Source organism: Phalaenopsis equestris, unplaced genomic scaffold, assembly GCF_001263595.1.
Source record: "Phalaenopsis equestris unplaced genomic scaffold, ASM126359v1 Scaffold000134, whole genome shotgun sequence".
Lineage (NCBI taxonomy): Eukaryota > Viridiplantae > Streptophyta > Magnoliopsida > Asparagales > Orchidaceae > Phalaenopsis > Phalaenopsis equestris.
The window spans coordinates 2205584-2229991 of NW_018164576.1; the positions used below are offsets into that span (position 1 = coordinate 2205584).

The 24408-nt window shown below is 36.8% G+C and overlaps 1 protein-coding gene across 5 annotated transcripts; it reads left to right on the forward strand.

Moving 5' to 3' along the window:
• Positions 1-474: 474 nt before the first annotated feature.
• LOC110021471 (cyclin-T1-4-like) lies at positions 475-19651 on the forward strand. Of its 5 annotated transcripts, XM_020719974.1 has the most exons (10): positions 475-557; positions 687-825; positions 7825-8128; positions 9053-9134; positions 16932-17072; positions 17220-17395; positions 17476-17627; positions 17719-18506; positions 18646-18895; positions 19126-19651. In XM_020719974.1, the coding sequence occupies exons 3-8, from the start codon at positions 7899-7901 to the stop codon at positions 18447-18449; spliced, it is 1512 nt and encodes a 503-aa protein (XP_020575633.1). In that variant the 5' UTR covers positions 475-557; positions 687-825; positions 7825-7898; the 3' UTR covers positions 18450-18506; positions 18646-18895; positions 19126-19651. The 5 variants fall into 5 exon arrangements, with proteins under 5 accessions (XP_020575633.1, XP_020575630.1, XP_020575632.1 ...); XM_020719971.1 differs by lacking the exon at positions 687-825; XM_020719973.1 differs by lacking the exon at positions 687-825 and having other exon boundaries at positions 18650-18895.
• Positions 19652-24408: the final 4757 nt, after the last annotated feature.

The window sequence follows — 24408 nt, forward strand, 5'->3', positions numbered from 1 at the left end:
TGCGGTGTCATGCGGCGTCTAATCTCTACCGTCGATCACCGCAAAGATGTATTTCGGTGAGCCACACATTCAACTTTTTTTTTTAAATTTTAATTGTGATGATTGACGATGAAGATTGGACACAGCATCCGTGACGTATGGAATCATTTTAATAAAAGATATGTATTTTTTATTTTTTTATTATTAGAAAAGTATCAATTCAATTTTCAGATATTTAATATTTACTAAAATAATCGTCAATTTCTTTTTTAAGGAAATAGTTATATTAACTTAATGACTTCCATTAAAAAATTTTGAGAGCTAATTTTGGCATTTTATAAATTTAGAGATTAAAATCAGCCTCTTATAAGAAAATCAGGAGATTATTTTAATATTTTACTAAAAATCATCAATTTACCAATAAATTTAGATATATATATATATATATATATCCCAAAATAGCTATGAAAACAGGAACTCCTCCTTTCTCGTCTTCATTTTCCGTCTCCAGAATCCAGAACGAGAGGCGTATTGCATCTACAGGTGGTGCTCGTCGTCGATGTCGCCGGATTCACATTGTATAATTTGCCATCTTCTTCTTCTCTGCTTTCTTCATTACCAGTTTCTGAGATTCGAGTTTTCATTTCATTATCTTGATCATCTTTTCCGCTTTGACTGGTTTTGGGTATTTCATGTTCTCTGATTAGTGTGGATATTAGAGATAATATGGGAAATTCAGTTAGGTCTCTTTTGGATTTGTTTTGATGGGGAGATGTTGGCCGCCAATACTGGTTTGTGGACCTTTTAGAGCTCGAAGATACGGGTCTGAGAGTTTTGGTTTTATAGGTATGTTTGGATTGCTTTAGATCATTTTTTATCACGCATAGGGTGAGGCATTAGGGTTTTTTAAATCCGTCTACGTTTATTCGTGAAAGAATGGGGTCTGTGATTTATGGGCGGGGGATTATTTTGATGTTTTTTTCCCCTGTTTTTTGTTTTCGTTTTTTTTGATCATTGACATTTAAAGTTTGCATCGAGAGGAGTTTATCTTTATATGTATGATTGCTTGGCGGTTCAATCCAGTAAATGAACTGCGTGGTAGAATAGATTCGGAAGGTATTATCCTGAACAGGGAGGGAGATATCCCGCGCCGAGGAAATAAGAATTTTATCATCAGTTTTTTATCCAATCAGGACATTGAGTACCTTTATTTGGGTGAAATATTGAATTTTCTTGATATGTGAATCTCGTTGGTTCGAAAGTTGTTTGTAGGTTTCTCGGCTTATCTAATGAAAACTTTAAGGGCTATTTCGGATCACCTATATTTTTAATTTTGCTTTGCTTTTTAAAAGTGTGTTTGTTTAGTATGTTAAAAAACAGTCAAACATGATTTAACAAACCGAATGTGTTTTATTTAAAGGAAAAGACAAACAAAACGAAATAAAAATAAGAAGTAAAATACAAAAAACAAAAGTGTTCTCAAAACAACCAATTTTTAGACCTTTTGTGATTGATGCTGCTCAAAACCTTTTATTTAAAGGAAAAGCTTAGATGTCATTGATCAGCAGTAGTTACGGGTTTAATTCATTTGAACATTCAATATGCCATAATTGCATTTGTAGTCTTTGGATTCTTTCTGAAGTTAATTAGTCTTCTTAGATTCTATTTGCTCGCTTTTCTGCTATAATTTGCCATCAGAACATAATTATATCATTTAGTATTGTGCACAAATGAAAAATTCATATGGCTCTTTATCTGGAAGCATTTGGAGTGAATTCTCATTTTACTTTTGGAGATAAAAGATTATGACATAAGGAACATGCATAATATTCTGATACACACTATATGATAGATTATTTGATTATTCCTTTGGTGACTGATTTTTTCTATTGTTATCTTAGGATATTTTTGAAATAAAAGACTATTATGATTGGAGGAATGTGAAGAAAGAAGAGGAGTACAATTTGAAATAATAAATTTTATTTCACTCTTTTTTCTTCTTGATACACAAGTACACCACATCTATTCATACTAGTGATATCCCTTTTAGGATCGTGTCAACACATTTCAATCATAACCACTAATGACTCTCTAGTATTATCTTCTACATAATTCATTAATTATATACTTTAGATTTTCTTAAATACTCTTTTAAAATCTCTAGAATCCTCTAAAATTTTTTTCATAAATTGAGTCCCTTCAAAATTTTTCAAAGACTATTCTAGATAATGAGATCTATTAGATTCTAATTTCATATGAGCCAAATTCAAGTTTAATTTTCAACACCCTCTTTTAAACTTGATTTATCATTTCGAACAATCTTTTTATCTTGATAAAATCTTCATACTTGAGCTGCTTAGTGAATATATCGGCTACTTGATCATGAGACTTCACATGCTCTATTAGCACATTCTTTCTTGTGATGCAAATTCTAAAGAAGTGAAAGCGTGTCGATATGTTTACTTTGATCATGAAAAACACGATTCTTGGCCAAAACGATTGTTGATTTGTTAAGAACACAAATCTTTCTTGTCTATTTTTGTGGTAATCTTAACCTCTAATATATTTCAAAGTCAAATTGCATGAAAAATGCATGAAGTTGCAGCAACATACTCAATTTCACAAGTTGAAAGGATGATAATTGGTTGTTTCTTTAACATCAAAGTAAAAATAGTGTCTCCCATGTAGAACACAAACATTGTGATACTTTTTCTCTCATCAAAATCTCCGGACCAATCACTATCACTATATCAAACAAGCTTGAAATTATTCGATGATGAATAGAATAAGTCAAAGTCAAATGTACCTTTGACATAATGAAGAATCTTCCTGACAACCTTCAAGTGAGTAATAGTTGGAGCCTCCATATAATAGCTAATAAGTCCAATGACATAAAGCATGTTCGACCTGGTGGAAGTTAGGCAACGCTAACTTCCGACCAAGCTCTTGAAAATTGTTGGATTAACTATTTCTCCATTCTCATTTTTTGAATAACTTGCCTCCACATTCCATCAAAGTGCTTATGGGCTTGCAATCATTCATATTGAATTTATGAGTATTTCTTTTCCATAGCTTTTTTGAGAAAGAAATACGCCTTTATCATTTTGTTTAACTTTAATACTAAGATAGTGCGTCATTTGTATACTGTCTGTCATCTCAAACTCTTTAGCTATCACTCTCTTGAACTCCTTAAATATACTTGAATTCCTTTCAGTGAAGATCAAGTTATTCACATAAAAACACACTATCAAAGTATCTTCATCCTTGACTTTGATGTAAAGGGCATACTCATGAAGCCATTTGATGAAGTTATTCTTAAAGAAATACATGTCGATGTGTTTGTTCCATGCCCTAGGTGCTTGTTTCATCCCGCAGAGAGCCTTCTTCATCTTCAAAACCTTATATTCTTGTACTTTGAATTTGTAGCATAGTGGTTGTTTTGTTGAATGTGGATTTCTTCTTCAAGGACTCCATTAAGACATACTTTACATTCATTTGATGTATTTTTCACATATTTTGAGCTGTCAAAAAAATGATTAGCCTAATAATTTCAAGTCGAGCATAAAGAGTAAATACCTTATCAAAGTTGATGCCAGTTATTTGACCGTAGTCTTTTACCACTAATTTTGCTTTATCTTTCTCGAATTCTCCATTGGCACTCTTCTTTGTTTTGTACACTACTTCATGCCAATTGCCTCGTGCCCTTTAGAAAGTGCAGCTAGTTCCCAAGTATTATTGCATCTCAATCATCTTGATTTATTCATCCATGACATCCTTCCACTTCTTACTTTGCTTGACTTATTGAAAATTCATAGGATCACAATCAGCAAAAGCATAAAAGAGAGTCAGATTTTCTTGATTCTTATTTACCTCATAAATTTTATATAAACTTTGGAAATATGGTACTCTTTTGCTTGGACCTGTATTTGAACATGGTGAAGATGATGGGTGCTCTTGATTACATGTAGTTGGTGTAATTGGTGGTGCAGTAAGTTTCTCTCTTTTTTGCTCTATTCTTGGTTGCTCCACTTCTTCATTCTCAGTGTATGAAAAAAAGTTATAGTCCTCATCACATGGGTCTCAATCTCATTCTCCTTCATTGCATATGACATCACAACTAATGATTATCTTATCAATGTCTGAATTTTATAACTTATAACATTTTAAGTTAGAGTCATAACCGATAAAAATGAACTTCTTACTCATGTCATCCAGTTTATTTCATTACTTATCAGGTACATGTAAATGGGTTATGCTTCTAAATATTCTTAGATGGGAGATACTAGATTTACTTTCACTTCATACTTCTTACAGTGTCATTTCTCACACACTTTTTATTAGAAACCAGTTAGACAAGTGAAGCGTGCATGCAACTAGGGCTGTCAAAAAAGCTCGTTGTTGGCGAACAGCTCTTGTTTGGCTCGTTCGTTAAGTATACGAGCCGAACACGAACACACTCGTGTTCGACTCGTTTTAGCTCGAAAAAAAAAAATTATATAACTTTTTATATAACTATATATTACATATATTATTTATATAATAATATATTATATATATTTATGTCTAAGTTTAAATTATAACATCTCATGTAATAATGTGGTTAGTATTTTCTTTTGTATATATTTGATTCAGGTTCGAATCCCACACTTTACATCTATTTTTTTTTAATTTAAGTTTAACGAGTCAATTTCGAGTAGAACACGAGCCTAAGACGAACACGAATATTTAAATCGAGCCGAACACGAACACACTGTTCACGAGCCGATTTCGAACACGAGCTATTTGGAACGAGCTGAACACAAGTCAAGCTTGAGCTCGCTCAAGCTCGACTCGTTTACAGCCCTACATGCAACAATTTCAGCCAAAATTCATTAGGCAGTCTCTTACTTTTAAGCATACTATGAACCATGTTGAGGATAACTCGATTATTTCTTTCTGTCACACTATTTTATTGATGGGATTTTGGGATATTCAACGGTCCACGTATTTCATTGGCTTTACAGAAATTTTGAAATTATTTTTAAGCGAACTTGCCTCCTCAATGTGATTGCAAGGTTTTGATCTCGATGTTGTTTTTTTTTCATGAAAACTTTAAACTTCTTGAATACTTCAAAGACCTCTGATTTTTTCTTAAAAAATATACTTAAATTTTTCTTAAAAAGCCATCTATGAAAAGAATGAAATAATTACTATTACCAAGAGAGCTTGACTTAATTGGACAACACACATTCACATGTATGAGCTCAAGTGGCTTTTGTGCTCTGGAATTTGATTCATTTAAAAAACTATTCCTAAAGTGCTTCCCAAGCCAGCAACATTCTCATATTTGGTCAGGGTGATTGATGCAATGTAGACCTCTCACCTTTTTCCTTTTTGATAATAGCTTCAATCCTCCAAAGTTAAGATGTCAAAGCCGGAGATGTGAGAGCTAAGATGGATCTTTGTGGCAGGCTTTGAGAAACTTGACATTGTCATTTTGAATATTGAGCAAGAACATCCTATTTCTTGACGTTAGTATCTTCACAATTAGATTGCTCATATTATTTCTTATAGACAAGTTATTTTTCAAATGAATATCATATTTTTTCTCTAAGAGCTGATTTAGGCTTAGTATAACACTCTTCATATTTGACACATAATAAATGTTTGAAATAAATTTGTAATTTCTATTTTTCAACCAAATAAGGATATTACGTTCGTTTTCACTGCTGCCTTGGACTCATCTCTAAAGGATACAATATCACTCGATGACCCGTTAAGCTTTACCAACATGTTTTTTCTCCCACACATGGCTGCTTGCACGGGTGTCCAAATATCATGTATTAGCTTCACCCTTTTCGTTTTCCTTATATCACAGTAGTAAAGTGTTATCTTGTTGACTTCTCTTTTCTATGTACTTAGCCATATCTTAATCTTTATTGCTATTGAAAGCTCTGCATTTTGCAGCATCGTGATCAAATTTTTGACAATTGTAATACATCATTTGAGATCTTCCATGAATTAGTCTTTATTTTCTTGTTCCACACACTCTTGTTGATCTTCCTCCTTGTCCAAAATTGATGTTATTGTTGTTTTCATTGTTGGAACTCCAACATTGTCCATGTCCTTGTCCCCAGCCATGTTCTTTTCCTTCTTTTCTATTGTACTTGAGGTTCTCTTCTTTAGTTGAATTAAATTGCATCTTCAGGAGTTGTTTTGTGATCTCTTGCTTCTTTTTCTTTTCTTCATAGGCTTGTAAGGAACCTAGGTGCCGCTTAATTGTCATAGTGTCCAAGTATTTGGTTTTTTCAATGATGGTGATAATATCATTGAACTTTAGATTTAAAGATCAAAATTTTTTTTTCCAAAACTCTTACATCATCTAGCCTTTTCCCATTTCTCTTTAATTGATGATAAACTGCTAAGTCTAGTAAAGTAGTCGGAGATGACTTTGGGTTCTTTCATATGTAAGGTTTCAAACTCACCTCTAAACATTTGAAGACACATTTTCTTAACTTTTCTGCTCCTTGATAAGAAGTGTGAAACTTTTCCCATGCCTCTTTGGCAGACATCACATTGAAAATCTTCTCAAAAGTGTCATAATATAATTCTTGATAGATTAGATAGGGAGCCTTTTTGTCTTTCTTTCTCGAATCTCTTAGACAATTAGTTTGAGTTTGGGATAGGCTAGACTCATCTCCTGACTCTTTGTAGCCTTTCTCTACCATCTCCCATACATTTTGTGCTCCAATTATGGTAGTTAATTCTATTGAGCATGGAAACTTGAAAGGCAATCATTTTGTTGCTCGTCTTCTCTCTAGAAAGGATCTTATTATGGATCTGATACCACTTTGTTGGAAAGAAAATGCTATAATGATAGGAAGAATGTTAAGAAAGGAGAAGAACGCAACTTAAAAGAGTCATATTTATTTTACTTTATTTTCTTCTTGATACAAACTCAAACACACTATACCTATTTATATTAGTGACATTGCCATTAGGGTTGTGCCAACATATTTCAAAATTTCAATCTTGTGACAACTGTTGACTCTCTTAAATACTCTTCTTGATAAATAATTAATTATATATTCTATAATTTTCCAAACACTTTTTTAAAATATGTTTCTAGAATCCTTTAAAAGTTTCTTCATAAATTGAGTGTCTAGAATTTTTCATACACTATTCTAGATTTTGGGCTTTATTAAAGCCCAGTTTGATATGAGCTAAAATCAAGTTTAATTTTTAACAGGATTGTTCATTTGAAATATTTATTCATTTATAGTCACTTGTCGATTCATTTATGTTGCATAGCTATAGTTCTGGAAGCATTCTTGAGCTATGTCTGATTGTTTTATTGCAAGCTTCTATCTTCTAAATTTACAAGCTTAGAACAGCGATTTATCATATCTGGTTTCATCGTCTATTCTATATCATTAGTTTTTAGTTAATAGGCTGTTGGGATCACTTCTATTTTTTATTTTTTTATTTTTTTTGTTTTTATCTTTTTATATTTTTTTTTAAAACAAAACATGTCAGATATGTTTGATTAAAATATGATGGTTTATGAAAACACTCAAAATATCTATTTTGAGTATTATCAAAAATATGTTTATTTGTTTTTAGAAGAAAAAATGATAATATATTAAAAACACATCGAACAAACACATTTTTAAAAACAACAAAAAAAATAAAAACAAAAATCATAAACAAAATTGTTCGCAAACAAATCCTAAATGATAGAATTTGACTATGAAGTGATGTCAGCGCCAAACCTATAAATCTCTGCACTCAATTATTTGTTAGCAGTTTGTAAATGCAAAACTCTTGGGGGATGAAGTTCTGATTCAATTCTCTTTTTATGTGTAGGAAATTGAAGTTTAACTTGATCATTTGCGGCATTTGTAACTTTATCATCCACCAGCTTGGAATATAAAATTTGCATGTCTGGATATGCGATGATGGATTCTTCACAGTATGGATTGGGAAAATATAGACCGCAGAATGGTTGCAACGAAAAACTTAGTGACTATGGGGCTAGATGGTACTTTTCGAGGCAGGAAATTGAAGAGAACTCTCCATCAAGGAGTGATGGCATTGATGCGAATAAAGAGGCTTATCTTAGGAAATCATATTCTACATTTTTGCAGGATCTGGGGATGAGGCTTCAAGTGTAAGGAATTATTTAGATTTTTGTGATTCTAATTTGCACTAAATTCTCTTATCATATATGACTCTTTAGTAAGAAATGCATTCTTCATTATTTTCATCATGCTAGTTCCCATCTTATGCGTACATGCTGAATTGAATATTTCGTTTGGAGGTGGCATATCAAATTTGAAGGTCATAGGCCTATACTGAGCATGCCTTTTTTTGTTCATTAGCCGTACTGGAGTTATCAGGATAAATATTAATTATATGGATAATTATTCTGTTTATTTTTCTTTACCGCAAGTTAATCCAGAATACTTGTCTATGTGGATATTCAACATATAGAAGAAATATATCATTCCTAAATGTTTTCTATTCAGTTTTCTCTCAATTTTTTGGTAAATTTGCAGAAGGCTTAAAACACAGAAGTGTTTAACCTGCTAAAGAGTGAAAGCTTGAAGTGTTTGACTTTTAAGATTTATGTACTTTTATGTCTAGGATTTTATTTGCAATCATTTGTAGTGCTAATAATAAATTTGAAGTGCTTGACTTTTTAGCATTTGTTTTCAAATTAATATGACTATTACGCCAAAGAATGGTGTGATATCATTCCTAAAAGATAGTGTGTATAATGACTAATTAAATTTTATTGTTAACCATCAATTCATAACTATGTAGTCAGTGTAAAGGTGATTTTACAGTTAAGGGCAGAAATCCAGACCTAGCCCATACGGAATTGTAGATTTGACACCAGCGACAATCAATAAAACATGGCATGTAAATGTTACCATTTTATTAATATTATGTAGCATTCATACAACATTGACATTTATTTATTTGTATATTGTAGTTAGAATAAGTTTTGACAATGCAAAGCATGTAATGCATGATTATATATTTCATCATGATATTTTTCTTGAACTGATGAATCTGTTTACTATTATAGACCGCAGGTGACAATTGCTACTGCTATAGTCTTCTGTCATCGTTTTTTTCTTCGCCAATCTCATGCCAAGAATGACAGGAGGGTTAGTAATTTATTCTTGTTCATGTTTTTGTGTTCTTATGTATATCACTTTAATTAAACATAACATAAAAATTTAATTTTTTTTTGCGGAACTAGTGTATCTGCTAACCTTTATTTTATGTTAAATGATGTGCTACTTGGTTTGAATCGACCTCCATGCCAAGAATGACAAGAGGATTTGTGCATCATTCTTGTTCTAATTTTTGTTCTTCTTCTGTGTATCACTTCAACTAAACACCGAGTGTTAAAAAAATTTAGCTATATTGGTGTGTCTGCTAACCTTTCGTTTATTCTAAATGATTTGCGGCAAGGTTTCAATTACAAACTTTTACTGGATTTTGCATAAATATTTGTAATGGAATTTTATGGTCCAAATGCACATTATAAGGATGCGACGAGCTGCCAAGATAGCTCCGCCGGCAAGCGCTGTCATCACCACTAAAATTAATTTATTCAATATTTAATAAAAATATAAATATTTTTAAGAAAAATGTATATTTTTTTTATAATTAAAATCGAAACAAAATAAAATACAATAACAAGCCTTTATCTCACTTAGTTCTAATAGATTAATATCATTTTTTTATATAATATGCCTAAGTCTTTTTATGTCTACCTTTGCATTCCTTAACATAAGTCAAATCTAAAACATCTTCTCTCCTAAGTGGATCATTGGATCATCAAATGGTCGACATTTAATATGAACAAACCATCTAAGACGACTCTCTCTAATATTTTTTGTCACTAGAGCTACACCAACCCTTTCAGAGATAAATTCGTTTCACATTTTGTCTCTTCAAGCCACTCATCCACCTAAGCATTCTCATCTCAGCAACACTTAACTTTGTTTTATGGTTCTCTTTAATGGCCAACATTCCGCTTCATAAAGTATTGCATGTCTCACCACCATCTTATAAACCACCATCTTATAAAATATTATAAAATATTCCTTTAAGTCTAAGTAGTACTTTTCTATCACACAAAAGACCTGATGCATTCCTCCTCTTCAACCAACTATCCTGTACTCTGCAAATAATATCTCCATCTATATTACCATCATTTTGAGCAATAGACCCGAGATATCTAAAACGTTTACACCTTTAATGATTTGATCACCCATAACTACAACTCTGCCAATAGAGCTACTGCTAATAAGATTACATTCCCTGTATTTAGTTTGAGATCTACTAAACGAAGGCCTTTAGACTCAATGTACACCTCTATAATTCAAGTTTTACCCGACCTCTTTCTCTGGTTTTTTCCATAAGAAGGATATCATCAACGAAAAGTGTACACCAACGTACATCCTCTTGTAAATGTCCAGTAAGAGCATTCATAGCTAAAGCCAAAATAAATATGGGCTTAAAAGTCAATCTCTAATGTAATCCAACTGAAATAGGAAAATACTTGGTCAATCCTCCTTCTGTTCAAACACAAGTAACAACTCTAACGTATATCTTTAATGATTTGAATATAAGTCAAATCAACACATTTCTTTTGTAGAACTCTCCAAAGAACTTCTCTTGAAAACTTATCGTAAGCTTTTTCTAAATCAATAAAAATCTTATATAGATCTGCCATATTCTCTCAGTACTTCTCCATCAATCAAACTATAACAACAACAACTAAAAAGCCTTAATCCCATTAAGTGGGGCGGCTATATAGATCTTTTTCCTTCATTGCGCCCTAATGAGTGCCATTTTTTTATTTAATTCTAATATATTAATATTGTTTTTTATACAATATGCCCAAGTCAACCTCTACCTTTGTTAACATAAGTTGAAGCTAAAACATCTGCTCTCCTAACAGTATCATGAGATGGTCGATGTTTAGTTTGACCAAACCATCTAAGATGATTTTCTCTAATCTTGTCCGCCACTGGAGCTACACCAACTGATACCGAAACTAGTTCAAAAATCAGTGGGAATGAAAGAAAACTTTTGTTAGCACTGAATTAGGGGTTACAACATGACACAAACTAGAAAGGAAATTACACTAATCTCTAGTTAGGGCCATTATAAAAGATTTGAGGCAGCAATGGCGTCGGCGAAGCTGTAAGGGCAAGGGGAACAGATTTAATGGACTGCTTGAGGGTTAGAGGAGTGGGGCAGCTGGGTAGGATGCAAGGAAGATAGGGGTACTAGGTGCAGATGGAGTGGTCTGGACAACAGGAGTAATGGTTGTAAGGGTTTGGATTGAGGGACAAAAAGGGCTGCTGCAGGGAAGAGGGACAGTAGGGTGCAAGAAGGTGACCTGAGGGCTGGGCAATCAAAGCAGCTATAGGGGAAAGGATTAAGGGGTGTTGGGGTGCAGACTGGATGGCTGGACAGCAGCTTTTGGGATGATAGAGGGCAACAGAACGACTGGTGTGAGATGGCGTGGTCGACGGCTATGGAAGGGGCAAGAGAAGGGGTAGGGAAGAAGATAGGAGGAGGCTGGAAGGATGTATCACTACCTCATAACAGAATACAGTCGAAACACCACTCGTCGTTAGATACAACCCTAGCAGGGTGAGGAGCAGAATCCAAGAGAAACTCTGAAATAGCAACAAGCAAAAATTGAACCCTAATTTTAGAAAACAGTAATTAAAAACTCCCATAAGAAACAGGAAAGGAAGGGGGGAAGGGTTGTTAGCAGTGCTGCCCGTCCCTAACAGCTGCTCAGGCCCATTGGGACGTAGACAAGGGCATTAGGGAATTGGGAGGACCGGTTCTTGAACCGGCTGGCTCCTTATCCCTAGGTCAATCTCCTGGGGTTGGGGAAGCTTCTACCTCATTCTTTGAAGCTTTTGTTCCCTGTCTGCAATCATAACATCACCTGAATTTCATTGACGACTGCACTGCCCTCCAAGGCACCTGTGGGTCTTCCCCAACTTACGAGCAAACATCCACATATGTCCCATTGTCTGGGAGTCTACTATTGAGCTGAACTGAGTCTACATATTTCACCCCTACCGCTTAATACTCTCATAGTCAAACACGATTGTCTTAAGCAAATCTGAAGTGAGGTAACCTGAACTTTCCCGTCTGGTGGTGAAGTTGGTGGTTCTGTGTCGACCCTGAGACCCTGAAATACCCTATGTTGTGTATGTCTTGTGTCTAGAGCTGGTGTCGCAATCTCACCATCCTCTGTCGTCACCAAAACTGATCCAATTAAGGTTGCGTTGTTGGTGAGGGCTCCTGTGATCTTGAGCTTCGTCAAAGAAAGTAGGATGATGTGTTTCCCATTCTTGGTGAAACAATATGTGTTTCTGAATCCGTCGTGTCAAGTCCTCTTGTCAAACTGTCACGGTCTTCCCAATAAAAGGTGACTGACTCTATAGGGACTCTGGTCCTGCAGCTGGCCCCCAATCAAAAACTCTAATAATCATCTCCGGTCGATGCTAACCCGATTCTCCTTCTTTAGCCACGCCAGTGAGTACAACTGGAAATTTCACTGAGTCATGAGGCGCCATATTTAACAACCATCTGTGTAAACGCCATGTTATTACTGCTCCCTTCTTCGATGATGAGGTTACATACCTTTCCGTTCGCGGTACACTGGGTGTAAAATATATTGTGGCAAAACCACTGCGAATCCCTGTATCAATATCGGTCTGTAGGACTCGTCGAATCATGAGCGCTTCTCCTTCATTTTGTAGAAGATGATACATCTCACCCTAGTCCTCAATTGTCTCCTCGTTGCTAACTTTCTCTACGACACCCTAATCTATGAGGTTGACTACTCGACTCGTGGGATGTTGGAGGCTATATGGTCATACTCGTGACATCTAAAACATTTCCTGTCTAGTACTGTATTGGCGAAACTACCTCTCCATTTTCTTCTCACTCTGATCCGACTTGTCATGTCCTTGTCCAAGTTTGCTAGTTTCTCCCGAGGTACTTTTGTTGGTTGTGGTAGTTGTAGGTGACTGCTTGATTGAAGGCTGCTATTTGAAGGATGACTGTTGCTTGTTTTGTTTCTTTTGTCTTTTAACTTTCAAGGCTAGAGTCTGAACAAGTGACAAATAAGGCTACAACTGCACTATGTTGCTAATAATTGGCCTTAGGCCCGCCATATAATGAGCTATGATATGCTCCTCTGACTCGACCAACTCACACATCATTTGTAGCTGATCAAACTGCTTCATGAACTCCTCTACTGACAGATCTCTTTGTTGTAGGTGGTGGAGCCTCAAAAACATATCTTGACAGTAATGGGAAGGGATGTATTTCATCTGCATCACTTTCTTCATCTTTCCCCACATGGTAATTTTATCGTTTCCTTCTCTTTTTCTCTTTCACTATAAGTTCCCCCACCACAAAGATACACTTTTCTTCAACTTGATAATAGCTATTTGAACCTCTTATCCATTGACACATTCTTACACTCGAAGATCCGTTTAACTGATTGCAACCAATCAATAAATTATTCTAGATCCATACCTCCATCAAACTCTGGCAGATCCACCTTGATGTTGAAGTCTCTGTGCCCTCCCAATTATATCATTTCTCTGAAATTCTCCTTATGGAAGGGATTCAAATATTCTTGTCTAGGCCTCATCTGATATTGGATTCTGAAACGTTGTGGTTTGTCTTCTTCATTGTTGAAATTCTCCTTATAGAAGAGATTCAAATCTTCCTCTCTTTATCCCCTTCAACTCTCCCTATCTTGGTCGATAGTAACCTCCCCTTGTCATTTCATATATCTCTGCGGGCCTCGATTGAGGGGAGCTCTTGCCGTATCTCTTCCCGGGTGGGCTCAGGCATATATATCCTTAGTAGCATGGTTATAGTTTGGGATTTGTCAAAATAGAAAGGGTATTTGGTGGTAGGAAAGAAAATTTATGGTTTATTGTAGATGCTAGGAAACCCTGGTATAGTACTAGGGTTAAGCTAGCTTTGATACCAAATAATACCGCAACTAGTTCGGAAATTAGCGGGAACGAAAATAATTTTTTATTAGCATTGACTTGGGGGTTACAACACTATATAAACTGGAAATGAAATTGCAACATATACTAATCTCTGGTTAGGACTGAAATAAAAGATCTGAGGCGGTGGTGGCATCGGCGAAGCTGTAAGGGGAAGGGATTTAGTGGACTGCTTGAGGGTTAGAGTGGGGTAGCCGGGTAGGATGCAAGGAAGGTATGGGGGTGCTGGGTGCAGATGGAGTGGTCTGGACAGCAAGACTAATGACTGTGGTCGACTGGATGTGGTGTGTGGTCTGGACCAAGGGACAGCAGGGGCTGCTGTAGAGAAGAGTGACGGTAGGGTGCAGGTAGGTGACCTGGAAGGCTGGACAACCAAAGCGATTGTAGGGGAAGGAGTGTAGGGTGCTAGGGTGCGGACTGGATGGCTGGACAACAGGTTTTGTGGCTGTAAGTGGGGCGGCAGAGCTGCTAGAGGGAGATTGGGTGGCTGGCAGCTAGGGAAGGGGTAGTGAAGAATATAGAAGGAGATTGGAAGGATATATCACTATCTCACAACAGATTACAACCAAAGCACCACCTGTCGTCGAATACAATCCTAGCAAGGAGAGGAGAAGACTCCAAGAGAAACTTTAAAAGCAACAAGCAAAAACTCAAAAAAATAGTAATCAAAGACTCTCATAGGTAAATAAACAAGAAAGGAAGGGGGAAGCGCTGGCAGCAGTGCAACCCCTCCCAACTAGAATCTCGGTCCCATTGGAACCTTGATCGGGGCATTAGGGAACCGGGCAGACCGATTCTCTCCCTTTGCCAGCCAGTTCCAGTTTAGTCGGCTGGCTCCCTAGTTTTTCATCACCAAGCCTATCACTGATATAATCATTTCAAATTTTGTCTCTAATTGTAAAACCAACTCATCCACCTAAGCATTCTCATCTTAGCAACACTTAAGTTTATTTTATACTTCTCAATTAAAGACCAAGATTCCGCGCCATAGAGCATTGCAGGTTTCGCCATCATCATTTCCTTTCAGTCTAAGCGGTACTTAACTATCACACAAAAGGCCCAAAACATTCCTCCACTTCAACCAACCAACTTGAATTCTACTATTGATATCCCCATCTATATAACCATCGCTTTCAACAATGGACCCAAGATATCTAAATCGTTCACAACTTTTAATAATTTGATCACCCAAAGTCACAACTCTGCCACTAGAACTACTACCACTAAAATTGCATTCCATGTATTTAGTTTTAGATCTACTCAAACGAAGCCCTTTAGAATCCAATGTAGACCTCTTTAATTCAATTTATCCTGAACTCCTTCTCCAGTCTTGTCCACAAGAAGGATATCGTCAACGAAAAACATATACCAAGTACATTCTCCTATAAATGTCCAGTAAGAGTATCCATAACTAAAACAAAAAGATATTGGCTTCAAGTCGATCGCTAATGTAATCCAACTAAAATAGGAAAATACTTGGTCAATCCTCCTTCTGTCTGAACGCGAGTAACGCCTCTAGTATACATATCTTTGATGACTTGAATTATAGTGATCTCAAACTGGCGCTAAGTGAAACATTGAGAATTATTACGTTAAAATGGTCTTAGGAAAAACTAGGAAAGATAAATTAAGGAGTGATTATAATAGAAGGATAGTTGAAAATCATCTATTGAAACTATGCATGCAGCTAGTTTTAATGATATTAAATTGAATAGATGATTTTGATCATTACCTAAAAGATATAACATTGAAAACTAATTGGACAGTGAATTGTTTTCTCCTCTTATTTGGAAAGCAAATTATACCCGTCTGTACCTTTAGAAAGATTTATATGGCCAGATTTTTGGAAGGATATGAGCCGTTACCATTGCACATGTGGCTCTACTCATCCACATTCCTACATGGCTAAGATTTAAAGCGGATTTAATTAATTATGTTATTGATCATTGATAAATGAGGAGGTGTACTTGAATTCCAAATAATTCAGAAGTCTGGTTGAATGATGTTTGATATTTGACGATAGAAACACTTTATCCTTCTGAAAGAATTTTAGTATTAACTTGCTATTATTTTTTTTTTTTCTATTTTTTTCTATGTAAGTCTGAATATATGCAAAGTTATGTGAATGTGTACCTATATGCATGTGTGTGTGTGTATATATATATATATATATATATATATATATATATATATATATATATATAGAAGTTTTGAGTTATTTCAAGTTTGAATTAAACTATTGTCAAGCGATTCAACTTTTAGTCGTTATAAATTGATTTTGATTTCAATTCCATGAAACTTTTGAGTTATTATTGACCAATTTTGAGTCTAGGATAGACATCCCATTGATTTATAAAATCAACCCCAAAAAGTTGGGACAAGGCCACTGACGATGATGATGTTATTTTGATTCCTTCGTAACTTACTAGTCTTTTGACTGATTAACGTATATGGCCCGGGATGACGCTGTCTAATGTAAAGATGATTTGTCATGGGCTCAATTGCTATATGTGAAATCCAAGTTTGATAATTTGGCAATTCACTTTTATGTGCTTCTAATTAATTAGCCATATCATATTGCATTATGTGTTTGGTTTTCAGCTGGTGTTTTTGGCATTTGAGTGGTGTTGAACTGAACCTTTCATGTAAATGAGAATTTATCTAAGCTGAAATCTTTCAATTGTTTGAATCATTGAAACTTTGATTTCAATATTTTGAAAACTAAAATTTTTGCTATATTTGCTTAGCAAAATATGTTTAATGAAGTTTTTATTCGGGCATCTACTACAAGCTTGATACAAAAAACAAATAAACAAATAATTAAAATAGACAAGCTTGATACTTGTGCTGATTTGCTGCAGAGCTTGATGTTTTTACTTGCCGCAGACAATTGCTACAGTGTGTATGTTCCTTGCTGGCAAGGTTGAAGAAACTCCTCGCCGCCTGATGGATGTTATTCGAGTTTCATATGAGATAATTCATAAGAAAAGCCCTTTAGCTGCCCAGAAAATGAAGCGTAACTTTCAGGTTTTCATTAATTAGAATATAGAATTCAAAATGAAGTGTTACTCTTATGTACACCGTTGTGTTCCATTTATTTCTCTTTACCTGGACGTAACTATACCAATTTCTTTTTGCTAATTTGGAGTTTCTTTTTCGCTTCATTTTTTTCAGGGAGCGTCCGAGCAACAAAAGGAGCTCATTTTGATGGCGGAAAAGCTTGTTCTTGCTACCCTCGGTTTCGATCTGAACGTCCAGCATCCATATAGACCTCTTGTAGAAGCAATTAAGAAGTTCAAGGTGGCAAAATGTTCTCTTGCTAAAGTGGCATGGAATTTTGTGAATGATGGGTACTATATCTTTCTCTTTATCTTTACTGGTTCCATTTTTATTTCTTCCCTTGATTTATTCATTCAACCATTCTCTCCAGGTTGCGGACATCACTTTGCTTACAGTTTCATCCCCAACACATAGCTGCTGGTGCCATCTTCCTTGCTGCGAAGTTTATAAAGGTGAAGCTTCCGGCTGATGGAGATAGAACCTGGTGGCAAGAGTTTAATGTTACTCCTCGGCAGCTTGAAGGTTGATAATTCTATCAATTCTTTTCTGACCTTGGAAACATTGAATGTTTTGATGCTCCACCAAAAAAATTTCTCCTTCATGCTACTCGCAGATATTAGCAATCAATTGTTGGAGCTTTACGAGCAAAATCCTGCAGCCCAATCATCTCATGGCAATGTAGCTGATGGAAACTCTTTTGCTGGAACCAGTCATCTTCCTGCAGGGACAACCAGCTCAGCTGTCAGTGAGACTTCAGCTTCTGTAAATAATGCCCGACAAGGAGCTCCAGCTGTTCCACCATTTCTTATCAGAATCCGACAATCTAATGCTGATGATACACGTTTTGGTTCTCAGATTATTCAGATTCATAAAAATGGCAAAGCTTGTAGTGCTGATAGTAGGAGTGGTGTCTGGGACCATAATTCAGATAGAGGAATCGTTGCAGAAGATCTGAACTCTTCAAAATGCGATAGAGGAATCGTTGCAGAAGCTGTTTCTGCTGTGGAAAACATACCAAAATTCCAAAATGATGCAAAAATTCAGCTGTCTATGGCAGATGAAAAGATGGAGCAGGAGAAGATGAAGGGCTGGCAGAAGCCCATCCACAGTCTGGAGAAATGTCCTTTGCCGGCAAGTATAAGAAGGAAACCTAACGAGTTTGGAAATGACAATGGTGGTGATCGCTGCAAACTGGAAGATGGAGAGCTCTCCTCCCTTAATGAGCATGATTATTCTTCTCAGTTGTCGCAGAGTTATAATGCTCATGTTTCCGGCACGGTGAAGAGAAAGCCAGATGAGACGTGGTCAGACCATTCAGGAAGGGACCACAAACGGGTCCGATAATTAAAATCAGTAACAAAAACAGAGTAGAACTTTGGTCAGCTTCGGCAGTTTCTCTAGGTAAATCATCATCTATTCTATGGCATATCTGATACTACTTCTCTTATTTCTTTTTTTTCAAGAGATTTGGGGGCCTTCCTGGACTTGATTTCAGCACTAAAATCTTTTGATAATTTTTTCACTTTCATAATTATCTAAGGCAGACTATCTTGATTGCTCATCAATTGGTGGGGCTGATGATCAACAAAATCCACTGACGAAGATGTCGGAGTGTAAGAAGGAATATTTAACCCTCAAAATACCTTGGAAGATCTGCACACGTGATGTTTATCGCGCTTGTACATTCATGGTTATGTGCTGCTGCTCTACTTTTGTCATTCAATTCTACAAATTGAACAACTCACATCCATGACATTCTGATACTAGAAACTTCTCCTTTTCAACTCAAGGTTCTTCCTTTGCTGATTGATTCATTCTATTGTTATCTTAGTAATGTTCATTTGAAGTATTTATTCGTTTATAGTCACTTTGTGATTCATATATATTGCTTAGTCAGTTAAATGAACGTCACTGCCAAACCTATAGTTCTCTACAGTCAATTATTTTATTAGCAGTTTGTAAATGCAAAACTTTTGTTGAGATGAAGTTGTGATTCATGTCTCTTTGTTTATATGTGTAGGAAATTGAAGATTTGAGCTGATCAGTAGCGGCATTTGTAACTTTTATCATCCACAAGCTTGGAATATAAAAATTGTATGTCTGCATATGTGATGATGGATTCTTCACAGCATGGACTGGGGAAATATAGACACCGCAGGATAGTTGTAACGAGGAACTTCATGACCATGGGGCTAGTTGTTACTTTTCGAGTAGGACATTGAAGATAGTTCTTTATCAAAGAGTGATGTTAGAACTGCAGAAGGAGACCATGGAAGAGCTATTATCGTTGAGGGCCACTGTAGTTCTCAGGTAGGAAAAAATATTACGTGTGGATGGTATGCTCAGGACAAACTCGGAGTGTATTGGGGTGTAATCGGGGCGTACTCGCCCAATCGGCATGTACGGATTACGCATGTAGTATTCTCTCTTGGAGTATTGACCTGGTGGCCGCCATTTTAAATTTATATTAGGGACATGTACATACGCACCACCCATTGTCTATGTATTTACATATCTAACACTTAAACTTCATTTTTTTATATTTATATTACACAAATCTTTCGTATCAAAGTGAAATATACCATTTGGCCTTCCTATATGTAAAAGTTGAGGTTTAGGTGTTAGATATGTAAATACATACTATTATTATATAATTTAATAATGTTTAGATTTTCACTCAAATAGAAATTTGTTCAAAATAACTTAGCCCGATCTCCTAAATTTTTTTTTAGACCATACATCATTCGAAAAGTACTTGTTATGTGTAAACACTATTATATAGCTTCTGCATCATCAGAAAATATTGCATACTTACAAAGTATTTGCTTATAAGGGTGGATGTGACCATCATAATTTTACTTATATGTAACGTGATCACTCTATCTATCGTTACAAGTACATATATAAACCCAGTTCATTTATGATGATGGTTTCCAACTTTTCATTCATTCAGAATGTTTATTCGCAGGCTGCGTTGATGTGCCATAGACCTACGTGATGCTTAGCAATAACACTGAATTCTTATGTATTTATAGCATTCCAAACAATTCTCATGCATTTACTTATCTAACTCCTAAACATGCATATTTACATGCTGCATGTGTTTTGCTTGGTTCCTCAATTGTGAAGAAGAAAGAAAAATACATAGGTACGCATTACTCTACCTATTCCGAGAAATCAGAAGACATTGGGATGGCAAAACGGATGTTTGTCCTAACAGATAGCCATGGCAGGGTTTGTTGATTATTAGCTGGAAGGTCTTTTCTAAATATTTCTACAATTGATGCAGACTTCAACTTTTGGGTAGTTCCCATAGAAATAGGACAAGTCATGCTTGGCAGTACTGATTTATCATAGTCATGAATAACAAATAGACATATTGTTAGATCTCTCTAAAAGAAAGAAATGCACTCACGGATATGCCCCTTGGACATGACACTGTGCTCCTCCCCTTGATATGGGACCAGGGCAACTCAAGGTCCAATCGCAAGATAAGTGGTCCCAACACCTTGTTTTAACTAACAAATTATAAAACAACTCAGTTTTTGCCAATAGAAAGGTCTAAAACTTAATCATTATTGCAAAAAAGATCAAATGTATCTAGATGAAAGAAATGGACCTCTCCCTCAGGGAAGTTGGAGGCACCCATGTGGTGAAAAAAACATATAGGAGGAGTGGCTAAAAGCCCCAAAGAAAGGTGGACATGCTGGATTGACCAAAGATCCTGAGTACTGAGAGACGTATTTGAAGTAAGAATACATTTGCTCATAAAGGACGACGATTTGTCAAAAAGAAAATTCTCCAACGAACTGTTTTATTCACTATATTCACCACAGTGAACAGATACGAGCACCTGGCTTAATACTAATGTAATGATTTCTCAAAATTTTTTATGAAGATGAAAGAGAGATTTATCCTCAAAAGAAAAAAAATGAAGCTGTAGAGCCTTCAAGGACAACACTCTAGGAACTCGCCTCTGATATGACATGAAATCAACAATCAGTAACATACCACAGAATGGAGATCATGTGTTGACATGAAAATGAAGGAGATAAAGGCAAACATAATTTATTATATATATGCACAAAATAAAGTACAATTACAAGACCAATCCAAAGTCTTGAACAAAAATAAATTGCAAAAGTATGTCTCATACTCCGTAGTAGGATAAATGTTATCAAGCTTCAAAGCTCTGAAATGTGGAAAATGGACACCCGACATTCGGTGTTCCCTCGTTCGCATTCTAGATTTGAAGCATGTGACCCCTCTTCCTCCTCTTCATCTTTAAAGAGTATATAAAGGGGATTGGGTCAGGGACACACTAATGATTCTCTCCATCCGCGTCATCTTGTTGTCCAAATATAACAAGATGGTTAGATATGGAAAGAAAATATATGGGCAATAAAACACCCATATATTTGACTCATCCAACATGGTAAGGATGTTGGAAAGAACTTCCTCCTCAAAAGACGAGGTCTCAAACACTCTTTATGGAGAGAAGTGGGTTTTCTCGGCATCTAAAAGAAACTTGGCTTATAGAATCCAAAGACAATAATGTTCAAATTCAGCGAAAAAGTTCTCTCTTTCAAATATCAACGAGCAAGAAGCTCAAGACGAAGGCTAGGAAGCAAAAGAATTATTCAGTTCATCTTCCTTAGAGTCTGCTTTTGTGCCCACCTCTCGGGTGGTGATCAAAAGATCGTGGTTTTGTCATTATTGTTGGGCGTTTGGGCACCTAACTTTCTAGGTGCAATCTCTTGCCAACCTAAGATCCTTCCGCTTCTACGTGTTGTAGCCGCTAAAGAAATGTCATAAACTGAGAAATGGGCACCTAAGCGCCCAGTTTGTTTTCCTCCCTTAAATCTCGCCATTTCAGCCCATTTCACGTCAAATGGAGGAGACCATTATGGAAAATTTTTGCATGGTTCCCATGAAGATTATGGAAGGGATAAAGGCAGGTGAGGGAACATCAAATCGAGATTTTTCCATTTTTTTGCAATTGGTTGGCTGTGTCGAGCAGGGAGTCTACTAGTGAGACAGGCCATGCGAAAGACTTGGTTGGTGTGGCAAACCAAAAAAAATGAGTTGGGAGAGCTTTTTTTGAGGGAATCCTCCACTATTTTCAAATTGAGAGAGAGTTTGGGAGAAGAGAAGAGAGATTTCTGGAGGAGAAGAGCCCAAGTGAAGAAGAACTTCTTCTTCTTCATCATTCATCTTTTTCTTTTTGTTTTCTCCTATTTTTTCTTGCTTCCTTGTGTTGAGAGTGCTTCCTCCTTCTTCTTCTTTCTTACATTTAATGAAAAGAGAGTGAAGTTAGGAGAGAGATTTGAAAGAGAGGAGAGGGTTTCTGGAGAGAAGATCAAGCAAAGAAGATCACCTTCTTCTTTTCTTCTTCCCTCAAATTTCTTCCACCAAAAATCTATTTTCTTCATCTTTTTCTTCCTCTTCCACCACCAATTTCTGGAAGAGGGTGAGAGAGCTTGGAGAAGACTTCAAGAGCGACGGAAAGCGACACGTCTCCTTCCGAAAGGAGAGCTTCTACTTGACTTTGAAAAAGTGAAGAAGCCGCATCACCTACATGGGGAGACCTTCCTCTCACGCTTGGGAGAAGGGGGAGAGGAGCCACTCTCCTACTTGAGGAGAGCTTCATCTTTGCAATCGCGGATGTCATCAAACATCGCATAGACGATACCCTTGTTCCCTTGCTTTTTTTTCTTTTCTTAGCTAGCTATAAGATTGTGTTAGAGATTATTAGGATAGGGTTGTTGTTTTCCTAGAGAAAGTCGCTAGGACAGGAATCCGTCGTGGACAAATCCCCTACGAATCTGAGTTACCTTCCGTAAAAACCTTGGCCCAAACCCAAATCGGTCGGAGTTCGTAATTTCCCTAGTGCTTTGGCGGTTCCAACCTTCCATGAAGGGGTTAGAACACTTAGGATTTGTAAGATGAAAAAAACTCTGTAATTAGTCCATCCTACAAATGGTGGAGAATTTCTCCTTCGAGGAATCAGAGGGTGAAATTTCTCATATCCTTCGCCAAAGTCAGAGGCAGCTATGTCACGCATCCATGAATTGAAACCTAGGTACCTATGCAAGAGCGCTAGGACGGGTGCGACTCACTACTGGGCATTAGCATTTGTGTTGCATCGTTTGCTCTGTCGTGATGAATGTCTTTGCATTTTGCATGTTATGTGTAGCACGTTCGTTCAACCGACCATGACAACCCAGTCGACCGATTACTTAGGTTCGACCAGCCGCCCTAGCCAGCTTGACTGACCATTTTGGTCTGATCGACCGCCACAACCCAGTCAACGACCACTTAGGTTTGATCGGTTGTCCCGGCCAGATGGCTGACCACTTTGGTCCTACCGGCCACCACGACCCGGTCAACCAATCAATTGGACCTAATCGCCCCCCCTGGCCCGACCGATCCATTGGCTATGTTGTCCCAGGTTGACCACCCCGGTCGACCCAATGGGTCAAACGGCCAACAACACTTGCATGATGTATGATTTTTATGTGCATTTGCATCATTCGCATGACGGTGCATGCCCTCTCTTGCTTCTATAAATAGAGAGGGTGTGAGGCTTAGGAGAGCAAAGAGAATTACCACAAAGGAGGAGAGAATAGTTATAGAGTTAGAGGGGAGGAGAGCATCTTGAGGCCTTGTATCAAGGTGTTGCTTGAGAGAGAGGCCATAGAAGGAAGAAGAGGGCTCATCTCTATGTATAAGCTATGTATTCTCCATTTTTTTGCCTTAGTGAACTATTTGATTGATTCTCTTCCGTGGACGTAGATCCAGTTGGATTGAACAACGTAAACGATCTGTGTTTGCTTGTGTTTCTTTTTTCGTCTCATTTCTATGCCAGGAAGTACATATCTCACAACAATTGGCGCACAACAATTGGCGCTACAACAATTGGCGCTGTCTGTGGGAAGATCCATATTTCTTGGCTAGAGATGTCCGCGTAAAGGTGTTCGCGGCCAGCGACGAAGAAGAGGAATTAGGCATTCACGAACAAAGGAGCAAGCGAATCACGTCGCAGGAAGCTGAATCGCGACAGATTCGGCGAGCAGTGGAAGCTTTGATCGACTGGATTCACACCGCAGGTTGTGCGGTTCGGCGAGACGGAGGAGGAACAGTCTGCGAGCGAGGGCCAAAAATTTGCGACAGGGCTTCCAGCAAAGGATTTCGGAGCAGGAGTTCGGTCTTGCGAGCAGCTCGGCCAGAGGGAAGAGGCGGAGATCGCGCAGAGAAGGGTTCGGGGAATTCCCTGTTCGGGAGTTCGTGAAGCAGGAGGACC